This window comes from Motacilla alba, chromosome Z (genome assembly GCF_015832195.1).
Source record: "Motacilla alba alba isolate MOTALB_02 chromosome Z, Motacilla_alba_V1.0_pri, whole genome shotgun sequence".
NCBI classification, from domain to species: Eukaryota; Metazoa; Chordata; class Aves; order Passeriformes; family Motacillidae; genus Motacilla; species Motacilla alba.
The window spans coordinates 57,189,919-57,214,990 of record NC_052046.1 but is presented as its reverse complement, the minus strand read 5'-3'; the positions used below and the strand labels follow the sequence as shown (position 1 = coordinate 57,214,990).

At 36.8% G+C, this 25,072-nt stretch overlaps 1 protein-coding gene across 21 annotated transcripts in view; it reads right to left on the bottom strand.

Annotated features, from left to right (window-relative positions):
• Positions 1–25,072, bottom strand: part of MPDZ (multiple PDZ domain crumbs cell polarity complex component) — a 95,429-nt gene that overhangs the window by 36,155 nt on the left and 34,202 nt on the right. For 10 of the 21 annotated variants that reach the window (XM_038123470.1, XM_038123488.1, XM_038123468.1 and 7 more), the window contains exons 13-23: positions 24,478–24,557; positions 23,626–23,772; positions 22,260–22,427; positions 21,112–21,297; positions 18,116–18,325; positions 15,579–15,695; positions 12,884–13,042; positions 9,786–10,070; positions 8,750–8,873; positions 5,153–5,351; positions 2,354–2,395 (exon numbers count right to left, since the gene is read on the bottom strand). In XM_038123470.1, the coding sequence (XP_037979398.1) occupies positions 2,354–2,395; positions 5,153–5,351; positions 8,750–8,873; positions 9,786–10,070; positions 12,884–13,042; positions 15,579–15,695; positions 18,116–18,325; positions 21,112–21,297; positions 22,260–22,427; positions 23,626–23,772; positions 24,478–24,557 (1,717 nt within the window). The remainder of the gene's footprint in view (positions 1–2,353; positions 2,396–5,152; positions 5,352–8,749; positions 8,874–9,785; positions 10,071–12,883; positions 13,043–15,578; positions 15,696–18,115; positions 18,326–21,111; positions 21,298–22,259; positions 22,428–23,625; positions 23,773–24,477; positions 24,558–25,072) is intronic. The other 11 variants (XM_038123473.1, XM_038123477.1, XM_038123480.1 and 8 more) reach the window with 3 other exon arrangements.

The window sequence follows — 25,072 nt, the reverse complement described above, 5'->3', positions numbered from 1 at the left end:
CATCACTTATAAAAATAAGTAGGAAATAATGTAGTTTTCCCTTGACATAAAGATACATTAAAGAAACCAGAACTTCTAGCTAGAAGGCTTGGACAATTTTCTTTATGCTAAACTGAAGTTGGAAGCTCTAAGTATGGAAAGGAGAATGGCACAGTCCTACAAAGGAAGCAGGTTATCCCAGATTCAGCCTGAATATATACAGCACAGTGTGACCTCTGATAGTACAGTGTCCAATATGTATCAACTCTTGCCTAGTCCTTTTCTGCAAGGAATACAAGGCAAATAATTCTGCAAGGAGCACAAGAGTTTCAAGGTCCAATGACAGCAGTAGTCCTTACCTTATGCATAAGCACTTGAGATCAGCTGATCTCAAGTGGGAGGCAAACCATACGCTCCAACTTCGGGGATACCCTATTGTGTTTTGTTACATGATTAAATAACTGACATTGTGCTGAATCATTAAAAAGGTATGAATCCATGGATGCTCTCAAAAAGTTTTAAATGCTACTTAGAAACGTCTCTGAAAAGCAGCCTTAGCTTCCCTTTCTGTATACAGCACTGGAATTATAAAGAAAAGAGGTTTGTTTTACTATTTTTTAAAAAATGCATCTAGAATTGAACAACTAAATCATCTAATTGATTTCCACAGATGGAATAAAATTTAGATAAACTCACTGGCAGCTGTTACATTTTAGTTCTTTGGAAAAAATACATTAATTGTATTCTAGTGCTTAACAGCCTAGTATAATAGCACTCAAACAAACATTCAGTATGTTTTTAACTGTTCATTCTTATCTTCATGCTCATCCTTACCTAAGTTTCTGAAATGCTTCAGTTGTTTTGTAAACATAAACCAGAACCCTTGCATTTTGCAAAAAAAAAAAAAAAAAACAAACAAAACATACAAAAGAAAAACAAATTACGTTGATCAAATACATGAAAAGATATTTTGTGTGGAGTTCATCTTTGTATCTCGCTCACGATTTCTAAAGTCCTGTTAACTGCAAAAGTTTCCCAAACTGCTCTTATTACCTGTATTACTTATGTGAATGTCCTCCTACTCTCTCTGTTCTGCATGTTATTATTGAAATGAAAGACTATTTTCCCTGCTTAGTGCTCATGAGCAGACACCTCACAGTTATCAAATCCATCACTTGCTGGATTGCTGCTGGAGCTCACTTGGAGGTCAAAGTGAGGTCCGAAGGTATTCAACATCATCCTGAACAGCTCAGCTTGTGGCTGGGATAATGAAAGGCACAGAACAAAAAGTGTTTTGGGCTCCTCTGGCCAACTCTGTTGAACTTTGTGCTGTAAAGCGGAAAGAAAACCCCACCAACGCACCAGTTCATCTGCAAAACAGACTGGTAATTGTCTTAATATAGCTACAGGAAAGATGGTAACAGAAACAGGGGGCAGAAAACAGACATGAAGGCAGGGAAAACAAAATAAATAAATGTATGTTCCACTTCTGTGTCATATTTCTTCGTTGCAAGAGAAATTAAAGTTCAACAATTTCAAAGGAAAGCATATGCACAGTTTAACCATCTTCCTCTCTTTAGTAGATATACAGCTTGAAAGAAAAGTGTTCTGGTTTTCTTTCTTAAGAGCTATCACCACTTCTCCTATCCCCAGAAATATGCACTAGCAACTAAAGCGATGACAATGGAAACACCAATGGTTTTACTTATGAAAGTATATTGTAAACACAACACTGCATGCAGTACAGAGGAACATTTATCACATGCTTGACTGAACACAAAACCTTGAAACACGAACAAATAAATTACAAAGTATGGAAAATGCTTAGGACAAATTACTGTAATCAACATTTGAGGTTCAATTTGAACCTTTGCATATATGAAGGAAGTAAAACGTAAGTGCCACAGAAAATATGACACTGAGATTAATCCAGATATCAGTACATTGTACTCATGCCAATTCTAGAAGTGAACCTTTTACACATACACACAACATGCACACGTGCTCTGAGCACATCTTGGGTGGCTGTCACAGAAGAAATTTAAATATAATAGCAATATTTTTTTAGAATACAGGTACTTTCATTCCAGACTTAGAAAGCATGCTCCAATCTTCAAGTTTAAAGCCACAAATAAATATATAATACAATTATATACACACAGTTGTATCTTTCTTAATTAAAAAATATATATACACATCCACATATGCAGCCACATGTGCATGCACATACAAATATACATGAGAAGAAAGAGAATATGTACCTATATCTGGATATATCCCTGACATTACTACTGATGTCATAAAAGCATGGAATGATTTTACAGACAAGTTGCAACACAGAGCCATAATGAGTTTCTGAATTGCCAATACTCACACATAACACAGGGCCTGATCATCAGCAGGTGCTGGAGAAGATCTAGAACGTGAAGCATACGATGCAGCATCTTTTTACAATAGTGTTAATTAATATCAATGTCTCATGCTGAATGTGAGAGGCATACTTATGTATGTAGAAGAGTGAGCTGGTATTTTTTTTTCTTCCTTTGCTTTTTTTTTGTCCTGTTCCACCTCCATTTAATCTACATCTAACCCAGAAAACATCTGCTCTTTATTATTGTCTATAGCAGTGATTATTAAGAGGTATGGAAAATGGAACTGCAGTCTCTCTCATTTCTTGATCAGAAATTCATCCCCTCATTCAGTCAGGTGAATTCTAATTCAGCTTTATAACTATCTGACAGATGTTACAAGCAGCTGCTGCTGAGCAGAAAACACTGGCGTTATTACAGAAATATAAGAGCTGCTGGCAAGGTAGAGTGAGAAGTGAAACAGAATGCATTCAGTAAGGCCACACATCTGGTTTTCTACATAAAGAGGCAAAAAAAAAAAAAATGCAACTCTGAAACTCAGGCTGCTTGTTCTTGAAGTATTCAAAATCAAATATTCTTTAACAGAATTAAAGAATGCCTTTACATGGCCGGTAAGAATTGCTTTGTGTTTTTTCTGCAAATACTATTTGCTACTATTTGAAATACAGCTTTGGAAGCAAAATACTTCTGCTTAATCACTTTTTTGGGGCATCTTAAATCTTTGAAATGATGGCCCTTTAATTTAAAAATGCTGCAAGGTGATGCATCACATTAGTTCTGAATTGACAAATATGGGAGGGGAACTGGGGAGGGGTGTGTATCCTTCTCAGCAAACATAAAGAACTATCTTAACATGAAGCTCCTCATCTCTAAACTTCTGATTTGGGGTGTTAGCCACATGTTCATATCATAATATTTTTCTGGGATCCTACTGCTCCTTCAAGTCAAAAATTAAAGAGAAGTTTTATTATACTGAATAGTGCTACATCAAAACTATGTAGTCACAAAAATACTGTCATTTTTCTTGCAAGACTCCTTTAGAAGCTACCAGTGGATTTAGTCTTTCTGTTTCTAAAATGGAGAAACTGGCTTCACTCTAAAACTTGTCACAGGAATACAAAAAAGAACATAAATACAAAACAAAAGACAAAAATCCTGAGTAAGAATATGAATAATGATTGCCCCTTTTCTGCAATATCTTTCAGAAATGGGATGCATTTTTCTCTGGAAAACCTGAATATCCACACCTGAGGCAAGATTTTAGTATTTCCAATGTAACTGCCAAAGAATAAGACTACAAAATAAAACTTGTAGTAACACAGCATAAAATAGAGCAGCTATAAAAGCATAAGCATAAATAGTAAACACACCTGTATTTGACCTGTATTTGATTTGAACTATAGCACTAAAAAGACTCCTCATAGAAGACAGTGCTGCAGCATTTGTGTCTCTAAGCAGATACACTCACACATGCATGTGCACATACAGCTGACTTCAATTGTGACAGTTGGGAGTCATAGTTTGGCAGTAATAATCAATGTCAGACTTTATCAACACTGACCTGCTTATAGTCCTGAGAGCATTAACAATAATGTAATTCGTTATATGAGCATATCCCTTTATTTAAACAGGCTTACATTAAATCATAATCTTAAATGCATGACAGCTATGGGGCAGGCCAGTAAACCTAGTAGCCATAGTGAAGGTACTTTGCCCACCGGTTCCCAAAACACTAAGTCTCTTCCAAGATAGAATACTTCTGGGTGAGTATGGAATGCCCTGCTGTGCATTCGGAATCCAGTTCTAACCTCAGTTACACCCATAACCACACTGGGACTGGACTGATTCTTTCAAGGACACCTTCACCAATAAGTAGAGGCTTCCATTACCAACAACTCCATTAATCCCTTTCCATATCTGACCCAATCAAAGCTACCATAGCTAAACAGAGAAAACAGCCACTAGGTTTTGAAGCTGTAAACCCAGCATTGGTGAGCCTACAGTGCCAGCCACATCTTCAGGAACAGCCTCATTTCAAGACGGTTCTTGCGGACAAAGTTAATTCCACAACCACGGCAACTAGAAAGAATTGTACTTTAAGGCAGTTAAGAATTGTACTTTAAAATTTTGTAAGTTTTGTGAACTTGAGAAAAACAAACTTTCTCCTCAAGTGGGCTTCTCAAAACTTGTATAAATTATTGGAAATTTGAAACTACTACTACCAAGAGCAGACAGTTATGCACAAGAGCAACAGCTCTTTCATATGTACTAATAAAAAACTGGAAGTGCCTACAAAAAACAGTGTTTCTACTGTTTGTTTAGACATACTGAAATATTTTAAGCATTAATTTTGTGCACCAACATCATATTTCATACTTTCTGTCTGGCACCCAAAACCAAAACACATGAAAAAACCTAAATTAAATTACTTGTGCAATGGCCAGGACAGTCTACCTTCCAAGAACCACAAACACCTTGACAAAATGGTAACTTTCCTTAGAAGAGTCATACTATGAATGCAAAATTCTGCCTAATCCTAATCTTTCAATAAAACTAGGCAGAACAGTAATAATGATGAGACTCATGACAGTGATTTGTAAGAATATCTGAAGCCTCTCACTTAAGTGATCCCATCTTTGAAATCCATGGAAATGTAATCTGAAGGTGAATTATCCATCTGATGCTGCAACTTAAAAGTTAATTGATGTGTAATAACAAAATTTTTATTTTAAATAATTGCATAAATTTTAAAAAATTGATTATCAGCTTTTTCCTACCATAATTCATCATCTAGTTTTACCTACTTTATGTCTGGTCCAATGAGTGAATGCCGTCTCAGCATAGCCCGGGCTTGTGCATTGGTTAAGTTAGTGGTTGACTCTTCATTAATGGACAGGATGCAGTCCCCCACACCAATCCGTCCATCGCGACTTATGGAACCTCCATGGATGACACTGCGAACTATCATTCCCAAACCATCTTTATTGGAACTTACTGTCATCCCTACAGTAAAAACACATGGAACAGTTAATGTCTTTGAGCCACAGCTCTGGGTGCCAAGATAAAGAAATCAGGCACAGGGAAAGGAAAAGTCAGTCAGCCAACCTGCCAGTATCACCAAGCCTATAAATGTCACTCTTACTCTCCTCCTTTGAGACAGCAATTACAAATCACAATCACAGTAACTTTACCTTGTTATCAGTTCACATACTCAGTTCAATACAAGAAAAATTAAGACAGTGGAATATTTAAGCAAAAAATAAGAAAGATAATGAAATTGTTTAAAAACCATTTAAAATCACCACTCTTCTAATGGTTCATTGAGTTTATACACATTTCACTTTTGTTTATGACAACTCTCTTTGGAAAGGTGAAATGATTAAACAGGTAATTCATAGGCTGAAAACAAATATTTTCAACAGAAAGCATGAATCAGATCCCACTGAGATGTTGGTTGCCTTCCTGCTCTCCTAGCTGAGCCATAGCTGAGACCCAGAAGAGCATTCTGACTTCTGTGAAAGTCTGTATATTGCTGATGGATACAGCCCAATATTTTACTTAGAACAGTATCCTCCCTGTGGCCCAGAAGGATACTGCTTCTCAATATTTATACACTTTAACTTCACTTTCTTTTCAGTAATGGGAAAGAAGACAACTTTCCTCCTGGCCTCTCCTCTCCCATGGGGAACCTATAGGGACTGACTTATGATGGCCTTCATGTGTCATTGTGACTGTTCTTACACACATGAATTGTCACTGTTATCTTCAGGGCAGCTGGTGTTCATGAAACAGACCCTAGTAACAGTTTCATGAAAAACTTAGTTCTTCACTAAGGCAGTGGGAAAGGCAGGGCAGGAACCCTTGAAGTCCACTCAGATGACTTCCATTATCTTAATACTGCTTAATAAAAAACTTTTTATTTTTTTCAAAATATGGTTTGAAATTCTGAACCTAACCTTGCTGTTTGATTAAGATAGTAACAGACTATTACTGAGTTACTGAGACAATTACTGAGGGCAGTGTAACAGCACTTTAGGAAAACATCACACATACAACAGACACTCCCTTTTTCTATGCTGACATCATCATTACAGATTTGAAAGACTGATGTCGCACTTTGGAAACCTACAGTTTCAGATTAAAAATGCAAATTCCACCGTAAAGTTGCCAAACTTTTTGCAGCCCTTCTGCATTCGGGTGCTTCTCATCTTTTAAAAAATCACAGTCAAAATGTTAGAGCTCCAACAGTGGCTGGCATAAAAGTGACACCATTTGAAAGGAAAAAAGAAGTGCCAGTTCTTAACCCTCAATTTTTTAATCAATGTAGCTGCAGCTTTCAACATCATTCATAGTTCTTGACTTAGCTGCTTTTTTAAAAACGAGGGGTAAAAGCAGTGCGTAAACTGGTCACTGTGCCAAGGCTGGTTCCCAGGCCAGAGTGCATACAGACTGGAAGAAAAATGCTACAGTCAAAAGACAGAAGAAAGAAAAATTCTCATTTGTGTTTTGTACATATCAAGATCAGCCTTATTTTTTATGCATAAAATGTCTGTCAATATAGACTCTGCTGAAGTTTGTTATTTTCATGCTGTATCAAGCTTGAGATGAAATTTGCTTTGATGTTCACTGCACTTAAAATATTCATCCATAAATGGAAACCTACTCCACTGAATGAAGAGTTTATTGCAAAAAAAGACTTATTTTACAAAATCTAGATGCTTTGAAATGCATTGTGACCTACACTTTATACAGCCTGGCAAAAAGGCCAGTAAAGGTAGTAGTTAACCAAGCCTCTCATACCAATGGAAGATAAACCTTATACACATATCAGCCTTTTTTACATCTTTTTGTTTTTCAGATCCCGATTTTAAACCAGATCCATTCTGAAGGATGGCTGTTTCATGAAGGTGGTACGTGGCAGACTGAGCATCCAGCCATCAGAAAGCAGTTTATTCCACGTCAAGATGCTGAAATACAACATCACAATTGTAAAAAACTGACACCCACCTCTGCACAGCAAGGAAGTCCTGACTTGGGACTGTTTATAAACATCCAATTCTATGGACTGTAGTTATAATATTTTATGAAAATCTGCTAGAATTTTCTGCTCCTGAGAAGCTGAGAGGGCCTCAGGAACAAATGTAAACAAATTGTTATCTGCTGCTGTGGAATGCAGCAAATGCTTTCTTGATTGGTCGATGTGGGATGTTTCTACTTGCTGACCAATCAAGGAGGCAGCAGCTCTCACACTCTCTGGGAGTCACAGTACTTTGTTATGCATTCCTTTCTATTCCTATCTCGCCTTCTGATGAATCTTTCTCTCTGTTCTTTTCAGTATAGTTTTAGTGTGGCCTTTTTTAATATAATATATATCACAATATAATAAACCAGCCTTCTGAAAAATGGAGTCAAAATTCCTTCTTCCCTTCACCCATGTCTTGGCTGCCCTGAAGACCACCGCATCAAAGGACAGCCATTTTAAAGCATTTTCAGAGTTACTGCTAATAGCCAGCACCCACACAAATTGGCAGTCCTGCCCTGCCAATCTCAAAGAGTCTGCAGGATTATACAGTTGGCTGGAAGAAACTGGAAGTACCAGGAACCTAAATCAAACCAAATAAACATACAAGCCACGAACAGGAGGCATACATCAACACAAAGCCTTCCCAGTATGGGCTCTCAGAGGGTTCTATTCTTCTCCCCCTCACTCACACTGCCCAAGACCAAACCTGAGAGCAGGACAGGACAATGAAAAACATTATCATCATTATTGTGTGTGTTCACTCCAAAATATGTTTCTAGTCAGTATGCGCAGGAAGCTACAGACTGCAGATACTGAAAATCTTTGAACTTCACGATACAATGATAATATTATTAAGCCAAAAACACTGCCTATTAATTTATCAGTGACACGATTTTTACAAATATTGAGGCACTTTGGATTCAAACTTGAGGCAAGGAAGCAAGCAGCTTGTTTAGTCCCATTTTACCATCCTCAGGAAGCCAGATCATTTTGTGTTTACAAATATTTGAAAGTCTCATCTGCAGCTCTTTGACCACAGTGTTCCTCTACAGCATTTCTTGGCTACATCTTGGATTTCCACTACATTAGTACATTGAAAAACAATGCATTAAAATTGTTCTGTTAACATTTAGGAAAGACTAAACTTTTTACAGAAGAACAAGTTCTCAGTGAGACAGCAAATTTCACTTTTGTGTTCACAATGACAGCAAATGGATCCAGTACCATCACTGTGAAACAGGGAAAGAGCAGCAAAGAATGAATGTCCTGTTCCCACTAAATGGAAAACACTTATTTTTTACTAATTAAACAGGGAACGTACAAAGGAAACCAACAGCAATATTCCTGAAGAGTTTACAAAAGAATTCCGCTAACTTACCTAGGCTTGAATTGCCTTTTGCAATAGTGATAGTCTTCTCATACATGCTTTTGTCTGAATTTTGGGGTGAGGAATTTCCCTCCAAAGATACTGGGCATCTCTTTTCCATTAAAAGCAACTGATCCTAACATAAGGGAAAATAACACCAGCTCAGTTTACCAAGATAAAAACGACTGGTCATACTGATCTCAACTACTTTTGCCTTACACAAAAGCCATGCACATAATTAAGTCAGATTCCTTATATAGACAGAAAAGCCAGTTCATCAAAGATCAATATTTTCATTGAAGATCATAATTTCTGTTTTGATTCAGGCAATGTACCACATCTATCACAAAGCGTGCCTTTAATTTAGGGATATCAAAATCAGTAGAATGAATTCGAGGGCTTCAGATTCATTCACCACAGATGTCTGACAATTCACCGGTACTAAAGTAACAAATATTGTAAGAAATTGCAGCTCTTTTAAGCATTTCTTAATAAATCACTGAACGGAATAAATACGAAACACATGTCACAGTGACTGTCATAAAAAGGAAAATTATGTTTGCACACTGCACTACCACAGATCAGTTTGTGAGCTGAACTGAACAGGCTTACAAGAACATCATGATGCAAGACATTCACACCACTCCCCTTGGCTTCCTAGGCCTGATTCCAGCTGTGCACATCCGACGTGCACTCATGTCTCTGTGAAGGTTAATAAGGGCTAAGAAAACTCCCCTGTCCTGCCCAGGTGGTGCCCAGCAGTGTCTAATGATGAGAGGCCTGAGAAAACTTGTATATACCCCTGTACCACCAGCCTCTGAGAAAATACTGTCTTGATGACAGTAAAATAAATTATGTCCTCTTTTGGAAAGGTCTATATCCCAAAGTTTTGATGTGAGCTAACATAGTCAAAGGATATTAATAATCAAAGAAATATACACAGCTATTGGCTTGTGACAATTTCTGCAGGAAATTCTTTGGTCTAAATACAGGTCTGTATGGTTTTTTTTTAATTATTGTAAAAAAAAAAAAAGGCAAATAATTTTACTTTTTCCTTGGGATCAAGCTGTGTGGTAGTAGCAATTGTATTCAGTACAATTTCTGATGCTGTCTGAGATCCGGTCCATGTTGCTGTATTTTCACTTTCATTTGGTTTGATATCTGAAACCTCCAGAGTCAGAAGATCCATTTTAGCAATATCACTTGCAGTTTCCAGGCTACTGTCCACTACAGACTTTTCATCTCTCAGTCTCTGATTCAGATTCATGTTGTACAGATTCTTCTCAGATACATGGAAATCAGCTGCAGCATTTGGGCATTCCTCTCCAATAGACTGTTCAACACAGGAGACAATGAACAATCACCATTCATTCATACTATAATTCAAAACCACATTTCATGCTAAAACCTTAAACAAAAACTAATCTCATAGAATTTAAACACACTGCTGTGATATCAGCAAGATCAACATCATCTGCAGTTTCTTACAGGCATTCATTCTACTATAAAGGGAACTTGATTTCTTAAACCATTTCTTCTGCTTTATAATTCCAGAAATCAGTAAAACAAGTTACTAACTCTAATTTGAATAACTCCACTAAGTTGTTAAAATTCAAGTATACAGTTGTTTTTCTCAGGTGAAACAACTTTGCAAGACCAACGTCTTTACTTTCAGCACACTTAGCAAGCAAAGAGGAATTTCAAGCAGCTTAGACAGTAAGAATGCAACGTTATCTTCCATTCAACTGAGCAGAAACATATTAAGACTTCTCTTCCTCAGAAAGAGTGACAACTAAAAACTGAGTCAATCCTCAGCAAAAGGTGAATATGGAGGATTTGAAACGTGACAGCAATGAAATACAATAATGCAATTGCAGAAGCTTACTAGTTACTAGTTATTGCAAATCTACAAATTATGGCTGCAGTACAAGGACTAAGCCCTACACATTTGTTTAGGCTTCCAAAATTCTGAGGCCATGGCTTTGAAATGTTTCAGGGGATTTCAACAATCACAAAATTCTGGGAAAAAAACCCCAAACTTCAAATATTTTCCAGCTGACCTTTTCAAGTAAGTTATTGTAAAACAGGTAGGCCATTAGATTTTAAAAAGATATATCAAGGACTCAGAAGTTAGACTTAGAGGCTCTGTATTAATATTAGAGATTTTTTCCTGAAACATAGTAAGAGAGCTCAAAATCAACTACCTCTATCTGTCTTGTTATCCACTGATCCTATTAACTGTTCTATTGCTTCTCCAAAAAGCTGGCGAGATGTGCTTCCCAGGATTTGGGGATATTATGCAACATTTTGTCTCAAGAGCTCTAGAATTCATTTTTGTCAAGTTTCATGAAGTGCATACATGCTTGTTCTGTCCCCAGACAAGAATCCAAAAAGGCTTACCAGTAAATAAGTGGTTTAAGTAATAGCTGAGAAGATAATTGATTAGAGCCTAAATACAACTAATCTGTATGATATAATCAATGACATAATTTCCTACCTTTTTGAGAACAGAACACAATACTACAATCTATTTAAATTATTTTAAAAGGTTTCAAATACAGCCGGGACATCTACTCTTAAGTTTGCTTCGTATCCATTTCCAAATCAGTGAAAACAAGCATCAAATCATACTCAATATTTATTTTGTATGCCATATATTGGGAGTTGCATCATATGCTCATTTTTATTTCTGCTTCACTTAAAGAAAAGCCAATGATGCAACTTTTTAAGACAAACACAGTTCCAGGAATTTGTAACTGTGTAACATGTGGCCTCATAAGAGTATCTGCAATTATTTTGTTTTTCAACACCTGTTTTAAACGCGACACCAAAGTGACACTCAGAACCTGCCAACTGCTTTGCAGCCAGAAATAACTGAAATACCTTTGCATTCCTCACAGCATCAAACAGTGTTGTTTTAATTTTTACTGCATTTCCCCTGCTTTAGAAGTCCTCATAAATGAACAGATCTTCCCACTATGTTTGTTTTTTGAATCATGATTAGTCTGCTTGATGAGAACTTAGTACTCACTTCATACTAGTGTACAGAGACGGACACTGAAAAGTAGGACCATGGTTTTTTAATAGAGTATGTAAACCAAAGCTATCTTTAGGTCAATGGTGAAAATAACAAGACTTTCTAGAGCCTCTATGTGATATATAATGTAAATCCAGTCTCTATCTCACAAAATGCTCCTAAGTATGTAAAATGCATAATCCATTTAAGTAACAATTACAGAGTTAAACAACGCGAGCTGTTCCACTGGCACAGCAGAAATGGGCTCTTCTGTGGATTAGAAGAAACCATTAGAAGATGAATCTTGCTTTCTAACCAGCACCTCATAAGAGCTAAACATATTCCAGAAAGGTTAATGGGAGTTACTGCAGCTCAAGTGTGGCAGAAAAAGCAGCAGCTACTCTATTCAAGACCACAAACTGCAAAACCAGTGGTTTTCAATGAAGACTGCTAGGAGAACAGAATTGGAAAGCTCTGGGTTAGTGATATTAAAATCTAAAGATTAAAAATAACATGAAAAATCATGGAAAGAAAGATAACACAATCAGGTCATTATGGGTATGTGACTAAGAACCAAAAAGGCTATTGATCTTCTTAATACTCTTAAATAAATCTTCACTTATTGCTTTACATAAAAGAATATTAGCAGTATTGACATACACCTATTTACTTTTCATTACAGCATCATTATGAAAATTTCATTCAAAACCACAGAAACATACTAATTATGAAGCATAAAAGTAAAAATAAGGATGAAAATTTACTCTTGCTTTTCATACTAAAATATAGAGCAACAGAGTAATTTCATGTTACCACTCTTTACTATGCTTTGAATGACAATTATATTTTCTAGTAGACTGCTCACCACACCTTTAATACTACAAATAGCTCACCATACTCTCGCTAAATTATGCTTTATCTAGCAAAAATCCAAGCTTTGTGCCTTCTATCTGCCTCTCTTTACAACAAAGACATCTGCAAGTCATCAGCACTACTCTAAACAAAATTTTACCCTGCTAGCAAATAGAGCATTTTGAAACAGGATGACACAAAACATTTCTATCTGATAATACAGCCTGCTCACGCTTAAAATCAAAGTTTGCCATCAATAAAACCGTCCTCAATTTTACCTTGGGAGTTGATAATGGAAGAGAGAAGCTGTCGTTCACCTCACCGCTACAAGCACTGTCATGCAGAGCTGTCACTGAGTCCTGGAAGACGTCTCTCTCTAGAGAATACTGTGATTCAAAGGTGGACTCATCCGCTAGATCTGCCTCGCCAGAGTCCACCTAACAACAAAAGCAATTCAATCAGCCAGGCTCTTGCCATCACACCACATTAGCCCCAAACACATGCACACCAGCCACTACATACTAATGCTTTTGTTTTTCTTTTTCATTCCATGCTTTAGATTGGAATTACATTTGCACAGTGCAGTAGGAAAATTTTCTGCTTGCAGTAAATCCGTGTTACTACTTCTTCAAAGGTTGCAAAGAATATCTGAAGTAATGCAAGAGTCTGAACCAGAGTAAGTTGCAGGGCTGAGGCATGCTCGTGACTATTAACAGAAGGACCCAGTGTTGGGAGAATTCTGCTGTACTTCTTGGTGTCTATATTTTGATTTCTTTAGGGCTTCTTTTCTTTTTTATTTTTATTTTTTTTACAAAAATTAGCATGGAAAAAATATAGAGCTTCACTTGGTGCCACAGGTCAGGAATGTTCTCTTGACTCAACTTCTTAGGAACAGTTATTTTTAAACTCTCTTTAAAACAATCTGGAAAACTACAGTGCTTTACAGTGCATTTATAAGAAAAATTCATTATGCGGTCTTTTAAACAGATTTTACATTATTTTGCTGTTGACAATAAAATTACTATAAGGATTCATATATTTCTATTATGCTTACATGAGAAATAAAATTTTAAAGTTTCAGACATTGACATGGGTAGTACTTTTGCCTTTTTTTAAAATTAAACATATTTTTTCAAAGACTCTCATTCTTTTAAATACAAGAAAAAAATTAAGCCTTAAAATCCCTAATTTATGGTGCTTCGTACACTACACTTTTATTATTATTTCATCTCCCTGGCAGAGCTCAAGAACATATTGTAGGCTAACAAAATGATCACTGGATTAAAAGCCATGCTTGTATCATAAACATGTATGAAGCAGATGAGTGCACCCATCTACAGAGATGGGATCTAACCTGTTTTCCAGCCTCTGTGGTTAATCACATTATGAATCCATTATAGCAGTAGCAACAATCTGCAGTAATTCAACACATTGATTCCTCTTCAAAAAGGATTTTTTTTTATTATTATTTCAAGCATACAGACTTAACTGCTAATCCAAACTGCTTCTTTGCTGTAACTTATTCTCAGCTCATCTTCTTGAAAATGCATATTCGTTTTATCAAAGCTATGCCCTAAAAAAGTATTGTGAAAATTCAGGACATATCTCTAAAATCTGAGGACCAATCTGTCTATGAAAAACAGTATCTCATATGTGCACTCTCAAAACATATCTTCAGCTGGGTGACTGCACATTTAGTTTCCCATTTTGCACATTTAATTAGACAACTGACAAACTTGACTGACAATTTTATTATATCATGTATTTTCATTGCTTTTTTCCCAAGATTTTTTTGATTGGAAGCACAGATGGAAGCCAAATTTTTTAGATAGTTTTAATCTGATCATTTCAACACATCTTCAATTAAAGGTTATTTAGAATATAAAACTTGTGCTTCTTTTAAATGAATGGAGCAAGAAAAATACTGTTACCTAACTGCTAAAGGCAACAAACTGAAGAATTAAAAACATGCAGTCTTGTTTAAAGACAAGCTTAAAGTCAGCTTGTCATCTACAAATGTGAAAAAACAGCAAACCTGCTGGAAGCAGTAATGCAGTGATTTTCACCTTGACAGGATCTGTTTCAGGTTTTTGTTCAATTTTGACTTTTTCTCTAATGAACTAAGTTCTCATGTTTAGAAGCTGCTTCCCTGCTCAAGTCCCCAGAAAATGAGGGCCTAATAATTTCAACATCAGACCCAGAACAGAACAACCAACCATGAGAATATACACTTAGAATACATACATACACATGTGTATTCTGGGTTGTTGCTTTGTTTTTTTTGGTTTTTTGTTGGTTTTTTTTTTTTTTTTCTGGGAGGAGAGGTTGGTGGATTTTTTTCTGTTTTGTAGTGCCCTAGTTCCTGTGTCTTTTTAATCTGAGTTCTTATTGGTAACTTCTGGGCTATGTAAGGCACTGAATGCTCAGGTAAGCTGCATTGTTTGTACAAGTGAAGACCTTTTGACCTTGTAAATCTCATAATCACTGATTGATGCTGAAGGCTGAAGAATATTATTAGGAGGAAGTATTTGCAGCTTTTGAAGACAGAGTATTCCTTTTAAGGCTGGATTACATGCAAAAAGGGAGTATCAAAAACCTTCCACAGTAAAAAAGCGATGTATAACGATACATAGAAAAATAAGCACATGAATATTTCTCTAAAAAGGTGAGATTTCCAAAGGGCTGCTCAGTGCATGCAAGGATAAGTCGATAGCCATGCACTTTTGAAAACATCAGCAAAATACCTTTTTTTCCTCAGCAATGAACATACCATAGGTCAGACTCACAGCTCATGCAAAAAACCCAAACTCTCTAGACACCAGTTTCTACAAAGTCAGAATCCATCCCACCTACAGTGGATGAGTAATGTGGGGACAGTGAACACTAAAAAGTATGCGTGGACAGTGACAAGGCAACTCCTTTCACTACAAAATGCAAAGACTGAAGAAATCTGTGGTAAGTTGGGCCACTAACCAGAGCCAGCTCAGCATGGAAGAGGGCTGCATCAGCTGGCCCCTCCTCCTCAAGTGACTGGGCAGTGTAGAAAAAGCAATCTTCCTTAGCAGAGACATAGCCTTCCTCAGGTGAAAGCTGCAGAAAGAACGAAGCTCTGAGTCGGATGAGTGGCCTGGACACAGCAGGTGCAGAGTGCATTCTGCGAGAGGGGCAGGGGGCTGTTTAGAAAGGCAGATGGATTCCAAATGCAGCAAAGAGATCATTTCAATCACAGTCACAGTATTTAGTGGGTAAAGAGATTTTTTTTTCAAATTTACCTGAATTGATTCAGCTTCACACCTCATTCTAAAAACCCAGATAATGAAAAAGGTCTGTCCAGGTATACTACAGAGCCCACAACTTCATCTAGGTTCATTTTCAGTTTCTGGCCTTAATAAAGATATACTAAAACTGCCATCACAGCTGCCAACAGAGAAAGAGCCTAACAGCAGAGATCTTTATAATCTTGATAGCCACAGTGCGATCTTGCTCGCAGGCAGGAAGACTTCATCTACTTTCTGTGTTTTACAATTGTATGTCCGCCTCTAGAGGACCAAATGTAATTCTGACTATAAACCAATAGCTTTTCCCAACATAATTTGATAGTAGGTGCATTTGTCCAGTACTGCAAAAGAAGCAGGGATTATTTGAAATATTTAATTACTTAGCAAACATAATACATGAAATATTGAAGTGCAAATGCCATATGTTTACAACTTTAGGGGAACAAAACCCCTATGCATTTTCTCTTTTAGAGTGGCATCTTCCAGAGTATGAAATTTTGATTGCAATTAATATGGAGTCTCCAATTTAAAAAAACAACTTAGCAGAGCAAGTTAAAATGTGCTCTCTTGCTATGAAAAGCAAAGGTTTCTGGGAATTTAAACAACAGACATTCCCTCCCACTCCATCCACAAAGATCTACTAAGAATGAAAATTTGGAATCTACATCCACAAAGGTTACAAGATTATCAATTCATGAAAAGCAAAAATGAACCCCTTAAACTGTGTTTGGCTTACTAATACAGAGAAAGGTATCTTCCTTGTATGTACAAACTAATGCCATTCTCCTGATTTGAACTTAACCCATCAGGGATGCTCGCTCACTAGCATTCTTACTGCTACACTACCTCAGTGACCATAAGTAACCTTTAACCTCCTTTTTCAAGTTGTTCCAGACCACCTTATAAAACCAAACCTGAAATAACCAGTTAGATGTACACAAACTGAAGACTACATAATATAACATAAACAAAATGTGCTTTGTTTAAACACAAAGATTGCATAGATACTTGTGACGGACTGGAATGTTAATGGTCAATGCATCAAATATTTGCTGGAGCAGCAGATGCTGTGCTCACCCAGCACAAAGTAACCACGGAGCTGCAGAGGGGTTGCACACCCACCACCCAAGGCTACAAGATGGGTATTGAGCCAGATAAGGGAAGAGGCTGGTAAAAAGCAAATCCTGCAAGGCGCCATAGTGCTTTTTATCACGTCCATGTCCTTACACAAGTGGTTCAGGTGAGAAAACTCCCCTCCAGAGACCTACCAGGACACTCACATGAAGCCTGAAGGTATTCACACCTTCTCATGGACTATAACTGGCTCAACTATGCTAACCTGAGACGAAGCTGTAACATCTTAGGTGTCATAAACCATCACAGAGAAATGCCCCGTGATCCATGGTGTTACATGAGACAGTCTAAAACTCTCCACCACACAGGAGGTACTTGGGCATTCTCATCTAGTCTGAGCATGTATTAACTCATTGAGCTTTGTGTTTCATGGGTTTTCCCCCATCCCCAGTGGATCAAGACTGAGACCAGCACTTTAAAGGGGCACTGAAATTGCAACAAGCAAGTCTTGTCACTGGATCCATGGGTGGTAACTACATACCTTTCTACCCTTTCTATCCTTTCTTTTTCTTTCTTTTCCCATATACATTTTCTGAAGTGTTATATTTTTGCTTTTATATGGTTGCATTTCTAACCAAAATGCCTACATTTTAAAATTTGCCAAGTATTATTCTACCTTAGTGTTCTTAAGCTTGCAAGTAAAAATGTGTTATTGAACCTCTTGAAAGTTTTCTTGTTTCTCCCACACACCATCCAGAATAAATCAAACAACCTCCCCAAGCAGAATAACAGCTGTAACAATATATATATATATATATATACCTTGCAAAGCAAAGGAATCGGTAAATTCCACATGAATCAAAACCAACTTTATGTAACCATCTCACACATTCAGAGAACCACGTAAGTGTATTATAGCAACTTTCAGCCCTGAAAGACTCTGCTGTTTACAAGGTGCTTTGCTGTTTTCTCATCTGCAAGACAGGTGTGCTAGGATCTGCAATCTACTACACCAGCAATATACTACCCAGGCCACTCCTACATGTAAGGCAATAGTTGGGCCACCCAGCTGTACTCCAAAATGCACAAAATGCATGGAGAAGTAAGGATCAGCTTCAATTATATGAAAAATAAGACACTGAATTCCCAAATCCTTACAGGCAATGGTTTGGCAACTCCTATTTTAACTGTTCCTGTTGGGGCTCCTTTCAGTGCTTGCACTGCTTCCTCCAGGCTGCCATTTTCCAAGTTGATATCGTTGACAAACATAAGCCGATCTCCAGGAAGAAGTCTGCCATCTTTCTCAGCCACACCCCCAGGAACTAATGAGCGAATCACAATTACAGTGTTTGCTGGATCAACAGGATCCTAATTAAATAAATGGAAGAAAAATATTTAATTTTTTTACTCTTTAATAACTTGAGATGAGAATTGTTATTCATAAGCTTTCTTTAACTAGAATTGTGTTATTAAGAAGTGTTGCTCTCCTCTAGATGAACCTTCAGTAGGAGCAAACCACCCTGTCTATACTGTCCGTACATTTAGTCCCCAACTTACTTTTAATTCTTAAATGTGAAAATTATTACTACTTTCTAGGTGATGTTCCATGATGCACCTCCAATTTAAAATACTACTATATATGCACAGTGTTGTCCACATACACCAGAAATTCCAAAGACTTCCTACTATAACAACAGTGTTGCAAACTCCAACCTCCATCACACTCAGAGGTTTGAGGATACAAGAGGGCAATGTAGACTGGGGCCACTGTAACACAAGCACTCTAGTGCACAAATTACTTATTTACAATAACTGTCTTCATGATCTTGCTCAACTGAGTAAGCAGTTTTCAAGAGGCAAACTCCTGTGCATGCCTAATTATATACTTACATGAGAGAATAACATACCAATACAGGACTAATCAACAAGACAAAACAAAGTGATTTTTACTTTTAAGAAAGAAAACTGCTTTTGAGTGACCATCCTCCAATATACTGATTTTTACAAAAAAGCTAGCATCAAATACTAATAACAGGACTATATAGTTCTGCTATAACAATTATCACACATGAAAAATATTTGTGAGATTCTTAAAGAACTACATTCACAAGGAATATAATGTTAATACTTCCAACATGCAGTTCACTTGAGAGCATGAACAGAAAAAAAACAGAAAAAAAATGTAACCATGTAACAGCTTTACTGAAAGCAAAAGAGAAAAGCAAACATCTACAAACCAGCATGCAGCTGTAACAAGCTTTCATGTCAAGATGTACATCTGAAAGGACAGACACCATCAAAGCAACATGAAAAAGCCATAGGAATAGGAAGACCCCTGATAGGTGATGTGAGAGAGAAGTGTTGATGGAGGGAGGGAGAGAGGGATGGAAGGGGTGAAGAAAAGAACGAAGGACATCAAAAAGACCCTTAACACTTGATGACAGTAAAAAGAATGCCACAGAGCAATAAAACACTTCCCAAGTCAAAATATAATTAGCAGTGCTGCTGAGCATTGACATCTTCCTCACTATTTTAACAGTATATACTTACACTGTCACTTTAGATAGCACTGCATGACACATTTTTTGGGAAAAAAAAAAAGAAACAAGCCTCTCTGGTCTATATGACAGTCTTCCTTAGGGTTAGGAATTATGTAGACCTTTCTACAGGCTTGCCATTGCATAAACCATAAGGAATGTATTAGTACGAACATGATTCTCCTCAAGTTTAGTTCACTGTTCATTGAAAATGAATTGAGAATTTGATGGAAACAGAAGAATCAAAATGTAAATCTCCCTGTAAATTCACTGTTCACAGTCTTATAAGAAAGCAAAACTTCGGTGATGAAGTGAAATTTTTTTACTGTATATCAAAGGAGAGAACATATGACACTACCCAAATATCACAGCATCAAAAAAAGCTAACTATCAGAAAGCTGACTAAAGCTGGAAGACTAACTCATATTTGAAAAATACAATAGCCAACTTAAGGCTATAATATAAGACTTCCCCCAAGTCTTTAGTATTATAGTATTATATAAATAAGTATTTAGTCTTTAGTATTATTTTATTATTTATTATCCATAAACAAAATTCAGTCACTAACCACATATGCACCCATCATTTGTGTTAATGCTCAGAAGAGGCTGAAGTGAAAATATCTTCTACTGAGTGCTGACGTGGACTTAAACACTCAGGCTCATCCGTGATGTCTCACTGCAGAGCATCATGAGCAACAATTTAAAGAGTGGTCAGTGCTTGTTCATAAAAGACACCTGACCATACCTTTATCCTTCATATTACTACACCACACTGTTCTTCAACTTATCAGTGTGTGAACGCAAAATATAAGCCATAGCTTAATTGTAAGGAGTGCCCTGGGGCCATGATTTCCACCTGGAAGTTATCTCCAGATGTAAATGCATTTCTATGGACAAGATCAAGCAGAAACCTGGAAAGAGACCTGACCCCACAGCACCACAAAACAGCTCAGCAAAAGCCTAATTGACCTCAGGGAGAAATTACTTGACAATCAATTAAAAATTATCCACTGGAAAACTGGGAACAGGAGGAATATTTGTTCTGGTATCCTCACCAAGTGAAGGCAAGAGACAGGCACTGAACTGTTGATTGGAACACACTAAGAAACATATTTTAGATATCCAGGAATTCTGAAGTCAAATACAAAATGAGTGGGGATGTTTAAGCACGTCCCTGACAGACAGCAGCTAAGCAAGGGATTTCAGAATTACAGTTCTGGATTTTAGTAAATCCTGCTTTAAGCATTTAAGTCCTTTATTGGATCTTGCCCTAAACACCTCACTGCAGGTGCAAAATACATGGCCAAATGCCTAAATATGCTGGCTACATAAGTCATTGTCCTTGGGTCACTAAAAGACAGCTTTCTGAAAACCCCAGCACATAATGGATTATCTGTTTTTCTGAACCAGTATTACCATCATCATTAGAAACTGTAGTGTTAACACAATGAGATGAGTATGTAATAGAATTACTGGAATGCCTACCAGGTGTGATTAGTTCAATTCTATTGCTTGGTTTCAATTAATGTTTACCCTTAAAAATGCATAGAACATACTGCAAGATCCAAACAATATGAAGTATTTTGTTCTCCACCCAAAGAAGTCCAGAAATTACCTGATAGTCCAATATGCTAAATCCAAGCCCCATACTCCCCTTCTCCAGCTCAATGTGCTGTACTTCTGTTTCCCACATTGCCAGAGATGAGCTTTGCCCCTCTTCCATACTCTGACCCTCATCAGCTGTTTCCAAAGTTGCTCCCTCTGTATCTGAGGAGCCAATGAATCCAAGTTCTATGTGACCCTGAGAAAAACAGTAAATGTTCACCAATAAATTGTAAACACTTGACAATCCTTAGAGACAAAACCCTGCTTACAAAAACAAAATAAAACCTAAGTGATAGGTTAACACAGAAGAGCAAGCATCAGGAGATTTAACGAACACTGATAAACCTATCACAAAATTCAAATATCCTTCATAGCCAAGCTGCAAGTACATGAAACTCTCACTAGAAAAATATTTACAAAATGGAATTTCTGTCAAACGAAAAATCTTCAAAAAACTTTATCAGTATATGCATTCAAATATATGGGAAATATATGTTATTAAATGGTATGTCTAAAATATGCCTTCATTAAATGTAATCATACTGACAATAGCCAGAATATGTAATGAAAGTAAAAAACCCCAAATATGTACATACACAGACTGTTCTTCACTTGGTTTCATAGAGAAGTTTAGAAACTGTGAACTGAATTTGGTGCCTTGCTCAGAACTCAGTTAACTGTTTCTCTTTTCATACAAATGGTATTGCTTTGTATACTACACCCTAGGCCATTCCTACATGTTTAGTTCACCAGGCTGCCCAGAGCTGTGCACTACAAGTGACAGAAGCGTCAGTCAAGGAATGCAAACACAGTTATGTGCAACGCAAACCCAGGTAGCGAAGTTCAAAACTAGATTAAATACATTCAGATTCTAAAGAACCCATAGTTCACCTTGCTATACTCCTATATCTCACCTACAGAACAAGAAGTACAGTACTTAGAGAGACAGCCCCACATGCTAGAATATTTTTGCTTATGACTAGCCAGGATTTATATCTTCTGGGGGCCCAAAAATAACCAATAAATATTATTTGCTGTTTCCTATTTGTCTGGCCCAATTCCAAAAATATGAAAATATATTTCTAATCATGTAGAAGAAGTTAATATTTTTTTCTCAAGGAAACCACCATTTTTCATGATTGTTTAAAGACAAAATACCTTTTCTTTGAGCTGAAGCTCAGATAGGCTTAGACTCTCTAATATTTCTGGATGAGTAACAGGTGGAGCTACTGGACGACAGCACACCATTGTCACCTTAATAGGCAGCTCTTTCAAGATACTGACCACATCCTTGTGGTTTTCTCCAAGCAGAGAGATCTCATTCACCTCAATAAATAAAGAATACACACTGGTTAGAACCGCACTGTATTTCTAAGCACAATAACAAAAATGAGTAAAAAAACCCCAAGCAAACCCCAACTCACTAATCACCTCACTAAAAAAAAAAGTAAAATAAAAGCAACAAAAATCCCCATGCTAATAGACACTTCCAAATCTTAATTTCTATTCAATTTGGTGTTCAGCACCAAGGTATGTATTGAACTAAATATATGTGTGGTCTTTTAAAATGCATGACACCACCCTACAAACATCATATACACTGTACCTTCATGTTTCTTGCATTAATGTAAACCAAATTCACATCTCAATTCTAAAAGAATAATTTAGAAAAGTAATTAGATGTTTAGTCCCTTCACTGAGTTGAGATAATCCTATTAAATCTTAATGCGTTTGCTACATACTCTTTTTCGGTGACTGTCTTAGTTTCAGATGGGATAGAGTTAATTTATTCTCACTACTTGTGCAGTGCTGTGTTTCGGATCCAGTTTTGGATTAGACAACACACCAACGTTTTGGCTGCTGCTAAATTGAATCAAGGACTTTTTGATGTCTCAAGCTCTGCCAGTGAGGAGGTACAAAAAAGGAAAAAAAAAGCTATGAAGGAACATAGCTGGGATAAGTGACCCAAACTGGCCAAAGGGATATTCCACACCCTAGAGCATCATGTCCTCAGTATATAACAGGGGAGTACACTGGAAAGTGCACTGACCAGATCTCAGGAACAGAGACTGGCATTAGTCAGCAGGTGGTGAACACTTGCATTATGCATCACTTGAAGGTTTTTCTCCCTTTTACTATGACTGTTATTACTATACTTTGTTTCAGTTATTAAACTGCCATTATCTCAAGTTACAAGGTTGTACTTTTGATTCTCCTCCGCATCCAAGCAGACTAGGGGTGAGTGGAGTAGGTAAGCAAGTGGCTGCATAGTGCTTACTGGCCAGCTGAGCTTAGACCATGCAAGAGACCTTGGACTATTGAAAAATCAGCTACCAGCTAAGAAAAGTATGTAAGCACATGTACTCACATAAATATATGTAAGTACATAAGAAGTAACTACTCAACCACTAACTGGCATGCTGTTAGGCATACATCACTCCCATGGTCATAGCCTATGAGAAGAAACTTACTGCTCAAAAAACTTACTGAGTGCAGACTAAGATAAAGCAGTACATTATCTTACTTCCAGCAGTTCATCTCCACTGAACAGCTTGCCACTTCGTCCAACTGGCCCTTCAGGTAAGATAGATCGGATGAAATGATGACCCACTGTAGCTTCAAGGCTTATCCCTAACCCACTGCTTTCACTAAATTTGCTAACCACAGCCACCTAAAATGAGATGAAGAAATGGTTACATTTGTCATATTTCCAGTGAGATCTGTGACTTTCCACTTCAATTCACGTGAAATTAGGTCAAAATTCCAGAAGTGAGAAACCAGAAGTATTGTCATGTAAAATGGGGAGTCAGGTAAAAACTCACTTGTTGATCACACACCACTTTGCAATACACAAGTGGGAACTGCTTATGACAATAATGTATCTAATAATACATATTTCTGCAGACACTACATCTGTGACATGCGATCTCCTAAACTGAGATACTACTTTTCTTCTATATCTACAGTATATGTTCTATGCATTATTTACATCATTACATGAAAACATTTATTCGGTATGGAGAATGAAGCTTCAAGTTCTAGCTAATGTAGTGAGCTTTGACATTCATATTAAATACTTTTTTCTCTAAACACATTTATTCTCCTGAAGTTAGAAAATCAGTGAAACAATAATCATGGGCATATTAATTTAACAAGTTCTGATAAAATATGGTTTTGATAAAATACAGAAAAATACATACCTACATTCAAAGTCTATAATTAAAATAATCTCAAGATACTAAGCAGCATATGTGTAATTTTCATACACAAAGGAACAAATGCAGTACAAACATATTTCTATCCTTATGTTGTCAACATAATAGATGCACAGAGGAAAGAGATGCATATTTAACAGGAGTAAACAAAATTTACCTACCACTATTTCGTAATTTGAACCCATAATCCTTTGCCATTTTATCTTTGCAGCCGTTTCTTCTGTACTAGTTAGCTGGAAATCTAAAATTTATATTTAAGATTATTGCAACAAAAAATTAAAAAACCTAGTCAACCCCTAAAACTGATAAAATATATGGAACATGCACAACGACACAATCATTCCCATGATGCCAGAACTCTCCTAAATATGACTAAAAACTTGGCATGTTTAGTCTTACCAAGCTTGTTGTTACCACAGCAAAAACTCGCAAAGCAGTATAAAGATTCCAATCATGAAAAACTAACTGTGAAGTTTGAAAGACATGAAGTTGAGTACAATAGTTTGGTGGCTGGGAAAAAAGATACATACTAGCCTCAGAGCTGAGTCATTTTTTTGCAATTTTTCAAGATAATAGGCACACAGGAAATGAAAAGGTTGCGTTCAGGCCCTATGTTAAATCAGACTACATGTGGGCTGATCAGATTGATTCAGGAAGATTGCTAAAATACTTAAAAATACACACTGATCCTTTTGGACAGACCCTGTATTTTACAGAGAATGTCCAAAAACCATAATCTGGAGATTTTTTTAATTT